This window comes from Amia ocellicauda, chromosome 3 (assembly GCF_036373705.1).
Source record: "Amia ocellicauda isolate fAmiCal2 chromosome 3, fAmiCal2.hap1, whole genome shotgun sequence".
In the NCBI taxonomy this organism is placed as follows: Eukaryota; Metazoa; Chordata; class Actinopteri; order Amiiformes; family Amiidae; genus Amia; species Amia ocellicauda.
Genome location: NC_089852.1, coordinates 54347000 through 54365891, shown reverse-complemented (window position 1 = coordinate 54365891; position 18892 = coordinate 54347000). Strand labels below are relative to the sequence as shown.

The 18892-nt window shown below is 38.6% G+C and overlaps 1 protein-coding gene across 1 annotated transcript in view; it reads right to left on the bottom strand.

Annotated features, from left to right (window-relative positions):
* dnhd1 (dynein heavy chain domain 1) overlaps window positions 1-18892 on the bottom strand; it is a 109247-nt gene that overhangs the window by 16691 nt on the left and 73664 nt on the right. Inside the window, exons 32-35 of the mRNA XM_066700193.1 lie at window positions 18620-18790; window positions 10233-10411; window positions 9009-9992; window positions 576-753 (exon numbers count right to left, since the gene is read on the bottom strand). Of these exons, the coding sequence (XP_066556290.1) occupies window positions 576-753; window positions 9009-9992; window positions 10233-10411; window positions 18620-18790 (1512 nt within the window). The remainder of the gene's footprint in view (window positions 1-575; window positions 754-9008; window positions 9993-10232; window positions 10412-18619; window positions 18791-18892) is intronic.

Below are 18892 nucleotides of genomic sequence, written 5' to 3'. Positions count from 1 at the left end.
AGACAATTCTTCAAAACATTTCTCAATATCTTTTTTCATAATGAACATCACCTGAGTTGTGTTTTATGCTGCTTGGTGGACTATCAAATGTTGATATGAATGCAAGCTATATATTAATAAATAATAATATATAATATGTGTAGACTGGGAAGTTATCCTCCTATAGTCATTTGAGAGCTGCATTTCAAGGTATGGTGCAGATTTCTTTATCACTGTACCCCCACTTTACCACTGATATTTCACAAATCAAATTGTACACATCAAGAAGTGGTGTCAGAAAATGTTATGATGGTGGGTATAACCATTTTCTGTTTATATTTGTTTTGTCTGATTGTTATTTCAATGAAAGAATAAGGAGAGAAGGAAGGATGAGGTAGATTGATACCAAATATTTGTAACTGACTGCTTTGAAAAGTTGTACTTTTCAAATGAATGAAGAAAACTTTAGACCAACAGAAAAACATTAGATGAATCACAGATACATCTTTACAGAACCTGTCAGAGCAGTGAATCTACTCTGTAGGCACAAGAGAGTCATTGCATGTTAACTTTGAGAATGGGGTGTCATCACTTACCTCTGGATGAGTAAGATAAGAGCTGAGTCAGTTGTGAGAGAACCTCTCTGTCCCATTGGTCCAGCAGGTGGCAGTTATTAAACACCAGCCAATGGCCTTCCTTAGAGCATGTGTCTATCTCCTGCAGTATGGGCTCTCTGTGACAGATGTTGCCAAAGGAAATTACATGGAGCTTTACCTAGCACACAAAAGGAATCAGACATTTTCATATTCTGTCTCTTTATCTCTGTGCACACCATATGTGAAAACCAGACCAAATGGAAAATGTAAAGAAGTAACTATATGATATACAGCATTGTAATTATTATGGCTGTGGTTAAAGTGGGGGTAGTATCCACCTGTATCTATACTGAATTAAAAAAAAAGCAGATTAAAATTCTGCTCTTGGTACAAAATATCTTCCTTCACAGCTTGTTTTCTTTCAGCAGTCAGCAAAATTGCACAACATTTTCCATAGCAAAATTATTTTCTCAAAGTGAAAAATAAACAAACAAATAGCAACAGCCTTGAGACCTTAAATGGAAAAATTACAGGAATCATGACTAACATTTGAAACAAAAAGGTGATAAAATTAATATATTTTTGCTCTCCACTTTTTCTAACTATAAATAAACGACATTTAATATCTACTTAAAGCATAATGCTAACAACCTGGTCATCAGGGCCATGCACAGACATTTTGGGGGGCAGGGGCTCAAGCAAAAAAGGGTCACCCTACACACCACACCCCACCCACATTCACACCCTTTTCATTATTCCCACCCTGACATTGCTACACCGCCATTTGTAATCACACACTACATTCATAACATGGGCCTTGTTCAAAGCCTCCTCTAACACATTATTCCTTGAAGAAAGCACAGATGTAACATGTTTTCATGAAAGTAATACAATACAGTCAGTCAGTGTTCAGTTTTTTAAACCAATCCAGTCACAAGAAAGAAAGTTAGGAAGGATGCAATTTAATGGCATTCAGAGATGTTCTTTTCTGTGCTTTCATCCTCCCTCCTGCTACTAGCTGACCTGATTCATTAATTGAGGGAGCTGCTACCTTGGGCTGCATGCTGTAGCTCCTTCTCTTTCTTTTTCTTAATTATTTATTTTCTGGGCATTGCACTGTAGCCAGCAGATGAGCAAAATTAATAACTGACATGTTTATCATTAAGGGCTGGTGTCACGAACACAGATTAGGTGTAGACCTGGACCAAAATGCCAGCATAGACTTTATCCATTTATAGTCATCTGTGTCTGGGAACCCCATCTATATCTGTCAAGATCATTTATCAGATCACTACATATATGCAGTACACTGTATATATCAATTGTCTGAAATTCATAGTGCTGACCTGGGACCAGTTGTACTTTTTTGGGTCATTATAAATAAGATCGTGATACCTTGATCCTAGATCAGCAGTCCTACTCTGAAATTCTTGATACACAAGCCCCCTGAATTTGGCCTTTCAAAACGTCCTCCTGTTTCATTTTGTTATGCTGACTATATTTTATAATTGAGAAATGCACTACAAATACAGCTGTATGATGTCAGTAACATGTTTTTGAGCATCACCCAGAGAGGAAAATAAATCACACAGTATTAAACACCGTACGTGTACACCTATTTTACAGTATTTTGTTTGCCTTTCATTGAGGTGTCCTTGCCTAGTATAGTGTTTATGCTGCTTCTTATTTCCCAATCAAAATGCTAAATAATCAATTACATGATCAAACAATACTACATTTTGTAAACATCAAGTTTTTTTAATTTCAGACCTCAGCTCTAGGTGGACAAAAAAGTATCAACCCAGGAAGTTATGACACGACACATTCAAACAAACTAAGAGAGCATAGGTGAAGTGACACAATTAAGCCCACATACCATATAAGCCCACTTGTTCTTTTATTTTGAAATTCAAAAAAGACAGGAAATATTAGAAGAATGATCTGTTTCACAGCAAATGCATCAAGTTATTACTGTCATGTTACTTTTTACAACCCCAATTCCGAAAAAGTTGTGACAGTATGGAAAATGCAAAAAAACAAAAAGAGTCATTTGAAAATTCAGTTCACCCTGTACTATATTGAAAACACATTATTAACACATTATTTGATGTTCTACTTTGTGAATTTAATTTATTTTTGAAAATATACACACATTTCAAATCTGGTCTGGTTTCAAAACCGAACCCAAAGAAGTCAGCAGTGCTTCGGGACAGTGTTGATGTATGGCTTCTGCTTTGTAGTAAAGCCTTAACTTGCATCTGTTGATGCAGTGGCAAATGGTGTTGACTGACAAAGGTTTACCAAAGTATTCCCGAGCCCATGTCAGGATATCCATTACAGACTCATGACGGTTTTTAAGACAGTGACTTCTGAGGGATCGGAGATCACACGCATTCAGAAGTGGTTTTTGGCCTTGCCCTTTACGCTCCGAGATTTGACCGGATTCCTTGAATCTTTTAATTATATTTTGCAAAGAAGGTGAAATGCCCAAAATCCTACCAATTTGTCTTTGGAGAAAGTGTGGGATTATTCGTTGACGCATCTGTTGGCAGATTGGCGAGCCTCGACCCATCCTTGCTCTTGAAGGACTAGGCCTTTTTTGGAGGCTCCTTATATGTTATGATTGCCTCACCTTCTTATTTAAACTTGTCAAATCACTATTAGTCCTAAATTGCCCCTGTCCCAACTTTTTGGGAACGTGTTGCATGCATCAATTTCAAAATAAACGTTTACCTTCAAAAAACTATGCAGTTGATTAGATAAAACATTAAATACCTTTCTTTATATGTTTTTTTGTTTAAATACAAGTACATTTACAAATCACTCCTCTGTTTTTATTAGCATTTTCCATACAATTGGGGTTGTATTTGGAGTCAATCACATTTTTTGTTCTTGAGTTATGTAAGACTCTGTGCAGCATAATTTTTAGTAGTCAACCCAAAACAGTGCTTAATGAGGGGCCCTCTCAAGAAGCAATTTTTCTGGAATTTGGTGACCAAACTTGGTGAGTGTTGATAAGAATTGTAAAATTAACAGATTAATACATCAAATGAAACCTTATATGATAAATTTGCTTTGATTTAAAAGCACAATTTTTTATTTGAAAATATAGATTTAAGGAGTTTCTAGAGCTAGTCACACTGTCAGAATGATGGTCACACAGATAGATGCAGTAGAACAACACAAATTTAGAAAAACTGTTGATGACCACTACGGTTGATGACGATGGCAAATCAAAAAATTTTAGATGCTTCTTCAGATAAAACAATATTTAATGTTCTATCAATTATTATTATTAGTAGCACATGACTTGAAAGCAGAATAATTATTTAATTAATTCTACCAACAATAATAAACATGGTGTAAGTTTAATAATGTATTTTATTTATTATAAAGACATTACATGTTTACATTAACTCTATACAAAATTATTGAGGTTAATTTCCCATGGATCACTGTTGTTCTTAATAAGCCCACTAAGCCCAGAACCCATTGTACCTCATATTCAAAAAGCCTTATATGAATTAATATAACTCAGAATACATCCTTTTCATTCATGAACTTAACTACTTACCTTATTTTCATTATGGGGACAAAATGGTTAGGCAGAGGAAAAATTATAGGGACTGCAATAACATGATGGAAGCTTGCTGCGAATTTCGTGCAGATCACGGATGGACAGAGAAGAATTTAGTATTCTTACAGTAGAGTATTTTGAGAACCTGTTTTTGCCATAGATCATCTGACATGGGACTGCCAAGAGTTTACATTTTAAAGTTTTAAAGTTTAAATTTTTGATGGTCATGCCTCAGCTATTTTCCTGGCACTTGTGACGAAGACCAGAGAAAATGGTGTTGTGCTTTCCCGGCTCCCATCTCACCTCACCCACATCCTCCAGCCACTGGACAAGTTTGGTGAAGTCAGATGTAGGGATGCACCGATATGAAAATTCTGGGCCGATATCCGATACTCATATAACTAGATCGGCCGATACTTATACCAACACTTTACTATTATTTAGTGACCTTTAGAATGAGAGCAGGTGCATCATTCATATTTTGTTAAAGGTACAAGAGTTGAACAAATCGGAAGCTTAGTTAGACGCAATAAAAACAGCCCCATCAGACAGAAATATCGCTCAGAAATATCGGCCATTATGAAAATTTAGTTAGTAATTTGTTGCCATGTCGGAGGTTTGGAGGTTCTAAAACAATGATCTACAATTTTAGAAAAGCAAACCTTGAAGGTATAAGGTGGCACTTAGAAGAGTTAGACTGGAGCACACTAGATACAGATTAAGTTGAAAATGGATGGTTATATTTTAAGAATATACTACTCAGGAGATGTTTGTACCAAAACTTAGGACCAAAAAACATTGGCCCAAATGGTTTAATAGAAGTATGCAAAAAAATATAAAGAGAAAGAAAATGTTATATAGTGCATACAAAATGGATAGAGATGAAACAAAATACAAAGAATATTGTATTGTATTTGAATACTGCAAAGAGATCAGGAAAGCAAACAGGGAAATAGAAAGAAACATAGTTCTTGGAGCTAAAACAAATGCAAAGAGTTTTTTTCAATACTACAAAAGCAAGAGGTCAATAAAGGAGGAAGTGAAACAGATAAAGGGCAAAAATTGAAGTATCTTGGAAAATTTCACAGAGGTTTTTCCAAAAGAAAAAACAGATAACATGCCACAGATTAACAATCAGTCCAGGCAAACCCTAAGAGAGATCAGGATAAATGAGGAGGAGGTACAAAAGGGACTAGCAGAATTAAACAAACAAACAAATCACCTGAGCCAGATGGTATATTTCCAACAGTACTTAAAGAAATTAGATTATGTATAGGCCGCTAACTAAAATAATCCAAATGACATTTCGAACAGGGGATGTGCCAACTGACTGGAATATCGCAAATGTTTGAAAATAGAGGGGCATCTTAATGAAAACCATATTCTTGGAGATAGTCAACATGGGTTTAGACGAGGCAGATCATGTAGGCATTCAGGGTAATGTAAGTAGATGGATTATGAACTGGTTGATGTATAGAAAACAGGATGTTGCTTCTAACTGGAGTGAGGTTGTTAGTGGAGTTCCACAGGGATCCATACTAAGGCCTTTGCTGTTTCTAATCTATATTAATGATCTGGACTCTTGGATAGTTAGCAAACTTGTCAAATTTGCAGATGATACTAAAATAGGTGTCTCAGCAGATACAATCTTGGCAGCACAGGTTATTCAAAGGGAATTAGATAATATTCAGTTGTGGGCCGACACTTGGCAGATGAAATTCAATGTGGACACGTGCAAGGCATTACATGCAGGTAATAAAAATGTCCACTATAATAACACTATGTGAGGAATAGAACTAGAAGAAGTAAAGCATGAGAAAGACCTAGGAGTCTTCGTGGACTCTTCACTCTCTCCATTCAAACAATGTGGAGAAGCAATAAAAAAGGCAAACAAAATGCTCTTGTCGAAAGTGTATAATTTAGAACAATGGAAGTAATGTTAAGACTGTACAATGTACTAGTTAGACCTCATCTGGAATACTGTGTACAGTTCTGGGCTCCACACTTCAAGAACGATATCGCTGCGAGCAACCAGAATTATTCCAGGTTGAAGGGAATGTCTTACTTGGAGAGACTGAGGGAACTGAACCTTTTCACCCTGGAACAGAGGGGAGTATGTTGGGACTTGATTCAAGTCTTCAAAATCATGAAAGGCATTGACCACATCAAACCAGAGGAGCTTTTCCAAATCAGCAGGCACAAACGGACCCAGGGACACAAATGGAAATTGGGCTTCAAGGCATTCAAGACAAAAAACAGGAGACACTTCTTCACACAGAAAGTTGTCACAATCTGGAAGAAACTCCCCAGCGCTGTGGTTGAAGCTGAAAATTAGGGAACATTTAAAAATAGACTGGATAGGATCCTTGGATCACTTAGTTATTAATGAACACCAAACAAGCACAATTATTATTATTATTTTTATTTCTTGGCAGACGCCCTTATCCAGGGCGACTTACAACAGAAGTTGCCCTGGGTCGCCACAATGGGTCGAATGGCCTCCTCTTGATTGTAAACTTTCTTATGTTCAGTGTAAAGTGTACTGTCAAACTGTGTTGTCTTTCCCCTGATGCTCAAGTTCTGAATGCATATTTTGAAAGTTACACCGGTCCTTGCATTTACTTGAGAGTAGTTGTAGCTTGCTTTTAAAAGTGTTCACAGAGTGATCATGTCGATTACATTTTAATTATTTTCCTTGCAGCTCTACATTCAGGTCATTCAGCATGTCAGTTAGGTCAGATAGGAACGCTAAATCCAGGAGCCACTGTTTAACCTCTAGCTGAGCATATTCTGCAAATGGCCTCCTCTCGTTTGTAAACTTTCTTATGTTGTTATGTTCTTATGTAACTTATAAGCCCACTCTGGACTTTTCACTTTTGCAATTAAATAAATTAATTTAATTTAGTAAATATATGACAAAATCTTATGGTAGGCTTGGTAGGCTTAATTGGGTCACTTCCCCTATATGTCAGTTTGACATTGGCCATTAATGGGTAAAAGTGAGTGAACAGAAGAAAAATCTAAATGGAATCCATAATGACTGTGGAGTAGTGATTAGGGCTCTGGACTCCTGACTGGAAGGTTGTGGGTTCAAATCCCAGGTAGGGCAGTGTCAACTAAATGACAAAAATAATATTTGGTGTGACCACCCTTTGCCTCCAGCATCAGTTTTCTAGGCACTCTTGTTGTGGATTTTGTAGGCATATAGTCAGGTGTATGTTTAAACAATTATACCAAATGCTAATGATCATCAATTCAATATGTAGGTTAAAACACAATTATTAACTGAAACAGAAACAGCTGTGTAGGAGGAATAAAACTGGGTGAGGAACAGCCAAACTCAGCTAACAAGGTGAGGTTGCTGAAGATAGTTTACTGTCAAAAGTCATACAACATGGCAAGACTGAGCACAGCAACAAGACACAAGGTAGTTATACTGCATCAGCAAGGTCTCTCCCAGGCAGAAATTTCAAGGCAGACAGGGGTTTCCAGATGTGCTGTCCAAACTCTTTAGAAGAAGCACAAAAAACGGGCAACGTTGAGGACAGTAGACGCAGTGGTCGGCCAAGGAACTTACTGCAGCAAATGAAAGACACATCATGGTTACTTCCCTTCGCAATCGGAAGAGGTCCAGCAGTGCCATCAGCTCAGAATTTGCAGAAAACAGTGGGACCCTGGTACACTCATCTACTGTCCGGAGAAGTCTGGTCAGAAGTGGCCTTCATGGAAGACTTGTGGCCAAAAAGCCATACCTCTGACTTGGAAACAAGGCCAAGCAACTCAACTATGCACGAAACCATAGGAACTGGGGTGCAGAAAAATGGTAGCAGGTGCTCTGGCCTGATGAGTCAACATTTTAAATATTTGGCTGTAGGAGAAGGCAGTTTGTTCACTGAAGGGCTGGAGAGCGGAACACGAAGGAGTGTCTGCAGGCAACAGTGAAGCATGGTGGTGGTTCCTTGTAAGTTTGGGGCTGCATCTCTGCAAATGGAGTTGGGGATTTGGTCAGAATTAATGGTCTCCTCAATGCTGAGAAGTACAGGCAGATACTTATCCATCATGCAATACCATCAGGGAGGCATCTGATTGGCCCCAAATTTATTCTGCAGCATGACAACGACCCCAAACATACAGTGAAAGTCATTAAGAACTATCTTCAGCATAAAGAAGAACAAGGAATCCTGGAAGTGATGGTATGGCCCCCACAGAGCCCTGATCTCAACATCATTGAGTCTGTCTGGGATTACATGAAGAGAGAGAAGCAACTGAGGGTGCCTAAATCCACAGAATACCTGTGGTTAGTTCTCCAAGATGTTTGGGTCTTCCTACCTGCCAAGTTCCTTCAAAAACTGTGCAAGTGTACCTAGAAGGATTGATGCTGTTTTGAAGGCCAAGGGTGGTCACACTAAATATGGATTTGATGTAGATTTTTCTTCTGTTCACTCATTAAATGCCAATTAACTTTGCATTTAGTTAATTGATAAATATAATCTATTAATATAATAATATAATAAATATAAGTCTATTTTTGAAAGCATTCTTACTTTATAGCATCTTCACACCTGCCTAAAACTTTTGCACAGTACTATATATATATATATATATCAAAGTTGATTAAATGAAAGCATCAGTCTGGAAGAGTGGTATGTATCTTACTTATAAACTATAACAACTCTATAACAACAACATTTTAGACTTATCCTTGAATTTCGAATGACATGTTTTTTATGTACAACATCCTGCTGGAGCCTACAAACAATCATTTCAGTAATTATTTCAATATAGGTTTCCAGAATTTAAAAGGTTGGAGAGCAAAAGCAGAGTTCTTATATTACGAAACTGAGTGACTTTATTACCTGACAATCTGCTCCAGCCTGGGCAGCCTGCTCGACCCAGTATAGTGGATATGTTGATGGGCCTGGCTCTCCTTTACTTGGCAAAAGAAACACAACTGGAAGTGCTGGCTGGCTCACAATCCTAGAAGAGATGTTGGTAACCTCAGAATCCTCAGTCACCATGGTTTGGCCCAGCTGGCAGGCAGTCAGATCCTCAGCCACTGCAGTCAGCCAATCTGGGTGGAGCGTCTTCCATAGCATTGCCCTCTGGAGGGTGGAGAGATGGGCATGGGAGGGGCAGGGCACAGGGCCGATCACAGTGGAGGAGGGGAACTTAAAGTACTCCTTCCATTGGCTACAGAAACTGAACAGGGAGGCACTCAGGCCTTTAAAAGCAAGGATGTTTTCCAACAAGCAGATTTCTCTGTGGGTGTGCTCTTCTAGCCAGGTGGGAACCTTTGGAAGATTAGTGTACTGTATACCTGAGGAAGTTACCATATCTTTCAGACCCTTTAAGAAAATGTGCCTCTCCAGGGAAGTGCATTCACCATTGTGCCTTATCAGAGCCACGGAGACCAAAAGCTGGAACAATTTGTAGTGGCTATAGAAGAGGCAAGGGCGATAATGTGCCACAACTTGGGAGACCATTCTGTGGGTTATCTCTGCCATTGTGGCACTGGTGAACTCCCTGCCATTCGATGCTTCTTTTCCTCTTTTGTGTACCAGTGCCACCCTGACCACCTGTAGGAAGGGCTGAAGAGAGAAGAGGTAAAGAGGGGAGAGCTGGGACACTTCTTGCAGGGCTCGGTACAGAGCACTGCCAAGCCAGGCCACTCTGCCAAAGTCCTTGAGTAGAAGACAGTGATGATTGGACTCCACCAACAGCTCCTGCAGGTCCTGGCGCAGGGCCAACATTTTACTCTGACAAGCAGACACCCGTGGGAGGAACTGAGGGTCAGATAGGAGGGTCGTGAGAGACTGGAGGATGTACTCAAACAGAGAGTCCTGTGGAGAGAGACAAAACAAGCTAGAAAGAACTTATGAAACTGGATTTTTTTTTAATGGAACCTGTTGGACAGGGGCAAGGACAGGATTTAAAGAACACAGAATGACTGTCAGATGCAAGTTGGTAACTTGTTGCTCAAAATATACTTACATGTAAAAACAGGATACATCAAATATACTGTATTTTGCCTCGTTCAAGAAGTTTAAACTTTCTTTTAGAATGATCTTCTCATTACATACCTCCTCCTGCTGCATTCTGTCTAGGAGCTGCAGTCTGTTTGTCTGGACTGTCCCCTGCTGGTCCCAGATCTCTGGACACTCAGATACCACCAACTCTTTCAGAAGGAGCTCTTGGAGCTCAGACGGGCTCAGACTGAAATCAATCACATTCACCATCTTCAGGATAGCAGGATCTAGTTCTGTAGGGTTAAAGAAGAACAAACACTGAAGGTCTAGTCTAGGTTTATAGATCATGCATAAATGTACAATTTCTAAAGATTAGGAACATTTATTGCTTATAGAAAGAACTGTGAGCTTGACGGTTAAAGTTAATGAATTCTGATATTTAATACTAATATATGGTATGGCAGTGCCTAGGTGACATTTTTACATTTAAAGGACATTATATCTTGAGTGTTACTTACATAGTATTTGACCTTCCCAATATTACTTTAATAGCCATATGTTTTGCCTTAAGTATACAGGGGTCTGTAATCAGAACAAAACTGAAGAACTGCATTATAAAACATTTTTAACTGCATTGGATAATGCATTGTCTAGACTATTTAAATTTGACTCTACAAAACAACAATGGTTGTCTTTTAATAAACTTGTTTTAAGTATCTTAATTCTGAATGCAAACAAAATCAAAAAATGTATTATCTGAAAAATGTAACAATTGGCAACTCTAGATTCTATTTTGAATATTTTCCATGTAGTGATCAAATACTTGTTTCCTCATCATCATATATTAGTTTAAATTTATCAAATGTGTAGGGTTGATGTTCATCACATCTTTAAAGGCATACAGAAGATTGCAGCCGTAACAAAAAAGTATATAGTAGCATATATTTTGTCCCAAGCTACCATTATATTTGCAGGATGTCTACAGTAGAATGTCCATCTATATTATCACTCAAGAGTCAAAAATAGTGCTTTGTTTCTTTTAAATAACAGAACAAAAAATGATGAATATTTCAAATATATATAATTTTGCTCGCTTCCAAACTATTAAACATCACCTTGAGCATAGAATATGCTCCCATTTATTTGTATTTAAATTCATACAAATTACATATTTTTGATTTATAACTAACATTTTGTGTACTTTATTCTGTCATTTTTGACTCCATTGGAGAGAGTTAGCTGGCTGTGCTGTACGTACAATCAGCACTGGAAGCAGACTGTCTAACTGCTGTGCTCTACCTCATTAATAACCACTGTGCTAAAGTTAATGCATGAGTTGCAACCAGCACACCGTTCAAACTGTACTGGAAGCACTGCTTCTCAATGATGTAATGCTTTTATTCATTTCCAAGCAACCAATCCTGTTCCAGCTGAGGAAAAAATGTAATTAATATTGCACTAGCACAGGGAACGTAAGTAAAATGGAGACTGACAAGTTGAAGGTGACTTCGAGAGTCAATTTTGATGAAAAAAATGTAATTGTTGAAAATGGAAATGGAACACCTGATCTTCCAGTCTTGCATACCAGGAAGGGCCAGAAGATACAAAGGTAATTTAATCCTGAGTGGTACACCAGAAAATATTGTTTGTGTGGCTGTGCTATCAGTAATAGATTTTTCTGCCCTTATTCTTGGCCACTAAAAATGCCTGGACCAATGCAGGGTTCAACAACCTTAATCATTTTACAAATGCTACTACTGAACATGAAAGATCAGCAGTCCACATTCAGTGTCAGGTGTCTTTAAAAACCTTTGGGGCAGCTAGGATCAATTTGGCACTAGAAAAAGAGAATCCAGGCCAAACCATAATAGAAAAGTCACAGAAAATTGAGAGACTGTGAAAAGACTAATTGATGCAACATGTTTTTTAATTAAACAGGAATTGGCTTTTGGCAGGTGTGGGGGCCGAGAGCACTATAGGGGGAATTATATTCAGTTGTTGCAGCTTCTGGGCAAATTTGATGGAATCTTAGCCTTGCATCTCCAGTCGTCATTTGTGTTTTCTGGCTTGTCAAATAGAATACATAATTATCTAATTGAATCAATTGCTGTGTAGTGAAGAACAACATCAGAAAAGAGATTTCCAAAGTCCCCTTTGTTGGTGTCGAGGTCTAGGAATCAACAGACATCTCTGATTTTGTGTTATGTGCTCAATGATCAAGTTAAAGAGGCATTTATGGAATTTGATGACGTCAGTGGTGACAGAACAGCGTCAGCATTAGCAGACTACGTAATTAAGATAATGGAAGATTACGATTGGGTGTACAGAATTTACAGAAAAAATCATGGACGTTGGATACTGCTTACAGAAACTCGAAAGTACAACTGAGTATTTGGAAAAAATTAGCCACTCATTTGAAACATTTTTTGAGAACACAAATGCAACAAATTGTTGATCAGAGAAAGCGAATAACGTTCTCCCAATCAAAACAGAAAGAGAATGCCTCTTCTTCAAAATCTTTGATATCATAACACAACGAATGCAAGTTCGTTAGAGCAACTTTAGAGAACTGGAATTAATTCACCTGGTTGATGGCAAACAATTTGTTGAAATGTCACAACATTTTGATTAAACATTTTTCTTTGCAAAATTGCTCAAGCTCCATCAAGTTGGATGGGGACCTTTGGTGAACAGCAATTTTCAACTCTTTCTATATATTCTCAATTGGATTGAGGTCCTGATGCAGAGAGGCATCCTCATAGCATGATGCTGCCACCACCATACTTCACGGTAGGGATGGTGTTCTCAGGATGATGTGCGATGTTAGGCATGCGCCAAACGTAGCACTTAGAGCTGAGGCCAGAAAGCTCTATTTTGGTCTCATCAGACTGTAGAATCTTCCTCCACTTGGTCTCAGAGACTCCCACATGCCTTCTGGCAAACTCTAGCCAAAATGAGTTTTGAGTGAGTGAGTTTTGTTCAACAATGGCTTTCGTTTTGCCACATTCTCTCATGCTCAGGGGGATATTCAATGCCCTACCCCTGATTGGTCCTTTTGAAGAAGCTTATTCCGGATTTGATTTTAATGTTCCTTCGTCTTCATGATGTAGTTTGTGTTAGGAATTGTACTAACCAACTGTGGGACCTCCCAGAGACAGGTGAATTTAACCTGAATCATGTAACGTGATTGAACTTGCTCAATCATGAAGGAAGAAAAGTATTTACAAGTTGCCAAAGACACACACAGGACAGTACAGTTTCAAACAGTCTGAAATTAAGCTTGTCTGTAGTTTGCCTTAATTGAAGTCAATTCAGTATAGCTGCAGTTGGTTAAAGTAAAAAGAAAAGGCGATTTAGTCAAGGACTAGCATGAATTCTGTTCAAGGTGGAGCCAGGTGGAGCCAGTTAGGTGTGAATTGGTGGCAGGTAGACAAAAGGTACTTAAAAACTGCTGTTGAGAAAGAGCTGTGCTGTTTCTCTGAAACAAAAATTTAAGCAGTTGACCAGGGGACAGAAGCCAAGAGAGCAAAAACATGCAAAATATAGAAGCATTTGGACACTACAGTGTCAGGTTTGCAGAGTGATTGCCTTTCTGGATGAACTCATCCAAGAGATTTAATCTGTGAATGTTATCAGCATGTTGAAGTTCTAGAGATCAGACCAGATCTAGATCAGTGCTTTATTAGTGATTTGGAAGAAATGGTCAACCAGCCCATGAGAGAGATGGTGTGCACGCCAAAAAAGGTTGAGCCCTTAGAGCAGGAAAGTGTAGAGAACTACTGGGTTACAGTAGATCGTAACTGCAGAAAAGGGCATGAACACCCCTCAGGAGAGACAACCCAAGAGCTAGAAATGCCCAACAGGCTCGAACTGGACACCAAGTTGGACAGTGACAGCTCAGAGGGTGATGGGCAATTGAGCACTAGAGCACCACGGTGCCCACTTCCCCCCCGAAACAGGGAGGTAATTATAGTAGGAGACTCGATTCTTAGAGGTGTAGATCACACAGTGTGTTCTAGTGATAAGGAGACCTGCATGGTATCTTGCCTGCCTGGTGCTCAGGTTGCACATCTCCCTAAACTAGTAGACGGGCTACTGGCCAAAGCCAGGGGGGATCCACTGGCCATGATCCACATTGGAACCAATGACATAGGAAAAGGTAAGGCAGGTTCTGCAAGACAAATTTAAAGAGTTAGGAAAGAAACTATAGAGCAGAACTTCCACTGTAGTTTTCTCTCAAATACTTCCGGTACCACGTGCCAGCCAGGGATTAGAAAGTTCAACATGTGCTTGAAATCCTGGTGTAGGGCAGAGGGTTTTGGATTTATGGGTCATTGGTCTTTCTTCTGGGATAGATGGGACCAGTACAAACCAGACGGTCTACATCTAAACATAAGGGGGGCTAATGCATTGGGAGAGCATATGTGCAGAGTAATTGAACTTGAGTCTTTTAAACTAGGGACAATGGAGGCAGGGAGCTCTGACAATGGGAGATGTTCAACTACGGAAAGAAAACAAAGGGAAACTGCTTAGTAGTAAAGTCCTGAAATGTTTGTACCTCAATGCCAGGATATAAGGAACAAGATGTTAGACCTAGAAGCCACAGTGCTGGCGTGTGTCTATTATGTTGTAGGAGTGACAGAAACATGGCTTACATAAAATGATGGGGATGAATACAAGTTAAAAGGATACACACAGTTTAGGAGAGACAGGCAAAATTGAAGAGGTGGTGGGGTAGCATTATATATCAAAAATGACAGTAGGCAGTAGAACTCAAATTAGATCCTAGTAACGAAACAGAATCTTTTTAAAAACTTCATAAAGTTAGCAAAAGAAAGCTGTAAATTCTCAAAAATAAATAAAATTATGCCTTTGATTTGTAGAGTACATTTATGCACACTCATCCTCACGATAGATTGATACCACTGCATAATTTGTATATCTTAAAACATAAGTGTCACACAATGTATATTAATCTACCAGTTTTAATTATTATACAAAATGTAAAAGCAGTAGATATTAAGTAAATATACACTGAAAGAAAACGAAGATGCATTGGTAATGGTTAAGTGCAAGTGCAAACAAAACACAAAACAATATGGAAGGGTTATTAATGCAGCCAAATGAACAAACTTCTACTTCTTGTATGTAACAGAAGAGCAATGGGAGAATGTGGGACTTTGTTTTGGGGGTAGATTGTGATTTGAATGGGGTTTGTAAATGTACTTTAGCATTATAATCCTTAAATTGAATCTGTGATGAAATGTGGTTCATGTATTTTACTGCACTGTGGCAATACTGCAACATTTAAATGTTGTATTCATTGTATGATGCACTTACTCTTTATTATTTAATGTTGTGGCATGCTTTGGCATGGTGTTCCACTATATACAATTAAGATTGATTGATTTAATTTGAATGAGGATTAAAAATTCTCATTGTCCAAAATAAAAAGGGACTAAAAATATTCCAAAAATGATCGAGCTAGTGAAGTGCTGTTACTATTGGTTTTATATATCTGTAAATTGACACTAATCTGTGAGCAAAAATGGAACCTGCATATTTATAATCTTTTTTGGGAAGAATATGTGCCTTGCTTCATTCAGCTTCATATTCTGCAGCAGAAGTCACATTAACAGACTGGAGCTGCTCTCCAGACTACAGAGGGATAAGGGGGTAGGTTCAAGGTGGGGGGAGGTTGGCAGTGGATGCAGGAGGCGGGTGGGTGGGATGGTTCCATCTCTCTATAGTTTTAAGATGTTTTGGTTTGTTCTGTTGGCATGTTTGCTTAATAACTTAATTGTAACGAAAAAAATATATAAATATTGGTTAAAAAAAATGCCGTTTAGTCCCTGTATAAACTTTTATATCCCTAATTTATCATCGGCACCCTTTGGCACCAGACTTTGGGCACTCCATTCTACAAAGATTTGCCATCCCTGTGCTAGGGTATATTGCCAAAAGTATATAATTTAAAACAAGGGAAGTAATGTTAAGAATGTACAATGAACTAATTAGACCTCATCTAGAATACTGCGTACAGTTCTGGGCACCACACTTCAGGAAAGAAATCACTGCTCTAGAGGCAGTTCAGAGGCAAGCAACCAGACCTATTCCAGGTTTGAAGGGAATGTCCTACTTGGAGACATTGAGGGAACTAAACCTTTTCACCCAGGAACAGAGAAGACTATGTGGGGATTTGATTCAAGTCTTCAAAATCATGAAAGGCATTGACCACATCAAACCAGAGGAGCTATTCCAGATCAGCAGGGACACATGGACCTGGGGACACAAATGGAAATTGGGCTTCAAGGCATTCAAGACGAAAGACAGAAAACAGGAGACACTTCTTGTAACAATTTGGAACAAGCTCCCCAGCGATGTGGTTGAAGCTGAAAACTTGGGAACATTCAAAAATAGACTGGATAACATCCTTGGATCACTTAGTTTTTAATGGACACCAAACGAGCACAATTATTATTATTATTTTTATTTCTTGGCAGACGCCCTTATCCAGGGCGACTTACAACAGAAGTTGCCCTGGGTCGCCACAATGGGTCGAATGGCCTCCTCTTGATTGTAAACTTTCTTATGTTCAGTGTAAAGTGTACTGTCAAACTGTGTTGTCTTTCCCCTGATGCTCAAGTTCTGAATGCATATTTTGAAAGTTACACTGGTCCTTGCGTTTACTTGAGAGTAGTTGTAGCTTGCTTTTAAAAGCGTTCACAGAGCTGATCATGTCGATTACATTTTTATTATTTTCCTTGCAGCTCTACATTCAGGTCATTCAGCATGTCAGTTAGGTCAGATAGGTACGCTAAATCCAGGAGCCACTGTTTGACCTCTAGCTGAGCATATTCTGCATGTTTAGAGAACTTCAGAAACTCTTGATGACACATGATTTCAGGCAACAGCTCACTGAATCTCTGCAAAAACTTGCCTCTGCTAAGCCATCACACATCAGTGTGCAGCTGTGTCTGTGTGCTCCGCTTCAGTCTCCTCCAAGTGGGAGTGGAACAGCCTCCACTGCAGGCTTCTTGCTCAAATCGAAAACACGATCTACATTGCAACATCCATTACCTCATTCATGTTTAATTTTTGGTGAATAATGCAATGATAATTAAGAAAATCCGTAAAAGAGTCATTCTGTTTGCAATAAATAAAAATGCAATAAATCCACTATTATGGCCTACCATAGCGGGTGCCAAGCTTACAAAAGGGCAGTTGGAGCTTGTTAGTGAAAATTGACTGCTGTGCTGCTAGTTTAGATTTCAGATCTTCTTTTTTGTAGTTCACTCTTGGCTGGGAAATCCCTCTCGTGTGGTTTTGAAATGCCATTCTAGGTTCTTATTTATGAAGGAAATGCAGGCCAATGAGACTCAGACATTTGGAGTTTGACATAACGAAGAAATTATCTTCTTCCCATTCCTTGTGAAAATGATACAGCTTCGGTCTCTTTGTGTCAGTCCCAGCACTTATTTTTTGTTTGATACATTACCATAAGAAATAATCTATGTTAGTGTGACCGGGCTATTTGTGATTTCTGTTCTTGTAGTAAGAAAATAATTAATTCTAGACGTTTCACTGAGAAAGTTCCATTGGGGAACTCACAGGGAGACTCAAAGAAAGTTTTCTGAATTTGATTCCATAAATATTGTTGTGGAAATTAATATTACCTGTTGCGATTTTAACAAGCAAGAAATAAACAATCTGTGGAAATTAAGAATCACATTGCTTTAAGAACGCAACCCCCCCTTCTTTTTGAACTAAATTGTATATTTGGTATGGTCTAAACAAGTGGGCAAGGACTGGTCAGAGTTTATGTCTATCAAGCTTGTGACCTTACAGGCATTGATGTGTGTGGAGGACTGTCAAAACTTAAAATATGATTATAGATTATACTTTTTCCAAAAATCATCTCACGATTGACTGATAAACACTCCACTATCGACCAGTAATAAACACAACATATTAAGTTTTCCTTATAAAAAAAAAGTGCTGTTGATGTGCAGTACATTATGATCTCAATTTGTTGAATTTATATAAATGTAGAACAGATAGATAAAACAATAGACAAAGTAAACGTGTGCATGGCCTGCTTTGAATTTGCCATTTAGATTTAATGAAATTGTTAGGGTTAGTTTATCGGGGGACATCGACTAGTGGTGTTTGTAATCAAACTTCGGCTGTGTTTTTGCGGTACAACTCCAACATAAATTCAATCAGGAGACTGTGACTAACAATACTGTTAAACAGACCACTTTTCATGTTACATTCATAGATCGAAAAGATGAACATATTGGAGATTTTTGGTCTGTCTTGTAGTTCAGCTTCCCCAGAGCTTAACCCCACCGCAGTTGCCTGCATATTATACATAGTTCAAATGTGGATAGCAAGAAAATACACAGCCTCAAAAATCTTGTAGAGAGTTCCCTTGACTCTTTCTGGTGCTTTGAAGTTATTGTACTGGTACCTTCACTAAATGATGTATTAAGCCTCACCGTGCAGGGATCTCAGAGGCAGATGGGTGCTGAGGTAGAGGCGAAAGTTGGGATGGTGAACGGGGTTCCTGCTGAAGCTGGTGTGCCGGTGCTTTGCTTGTTTCTGGAGAAGATGCTGCAATTCAGGGGAAGGTACAGCTCGTTCCATGTGAGTCACCAGCACCCTGAATCCTGCAAGACAGAGGCAACCAGGCAGATCATCTACATTACTGCACTATGCATATGTAGTAGAGTTTTGTAATTTAATATATTTATTAATAACTGTTTGGTTTT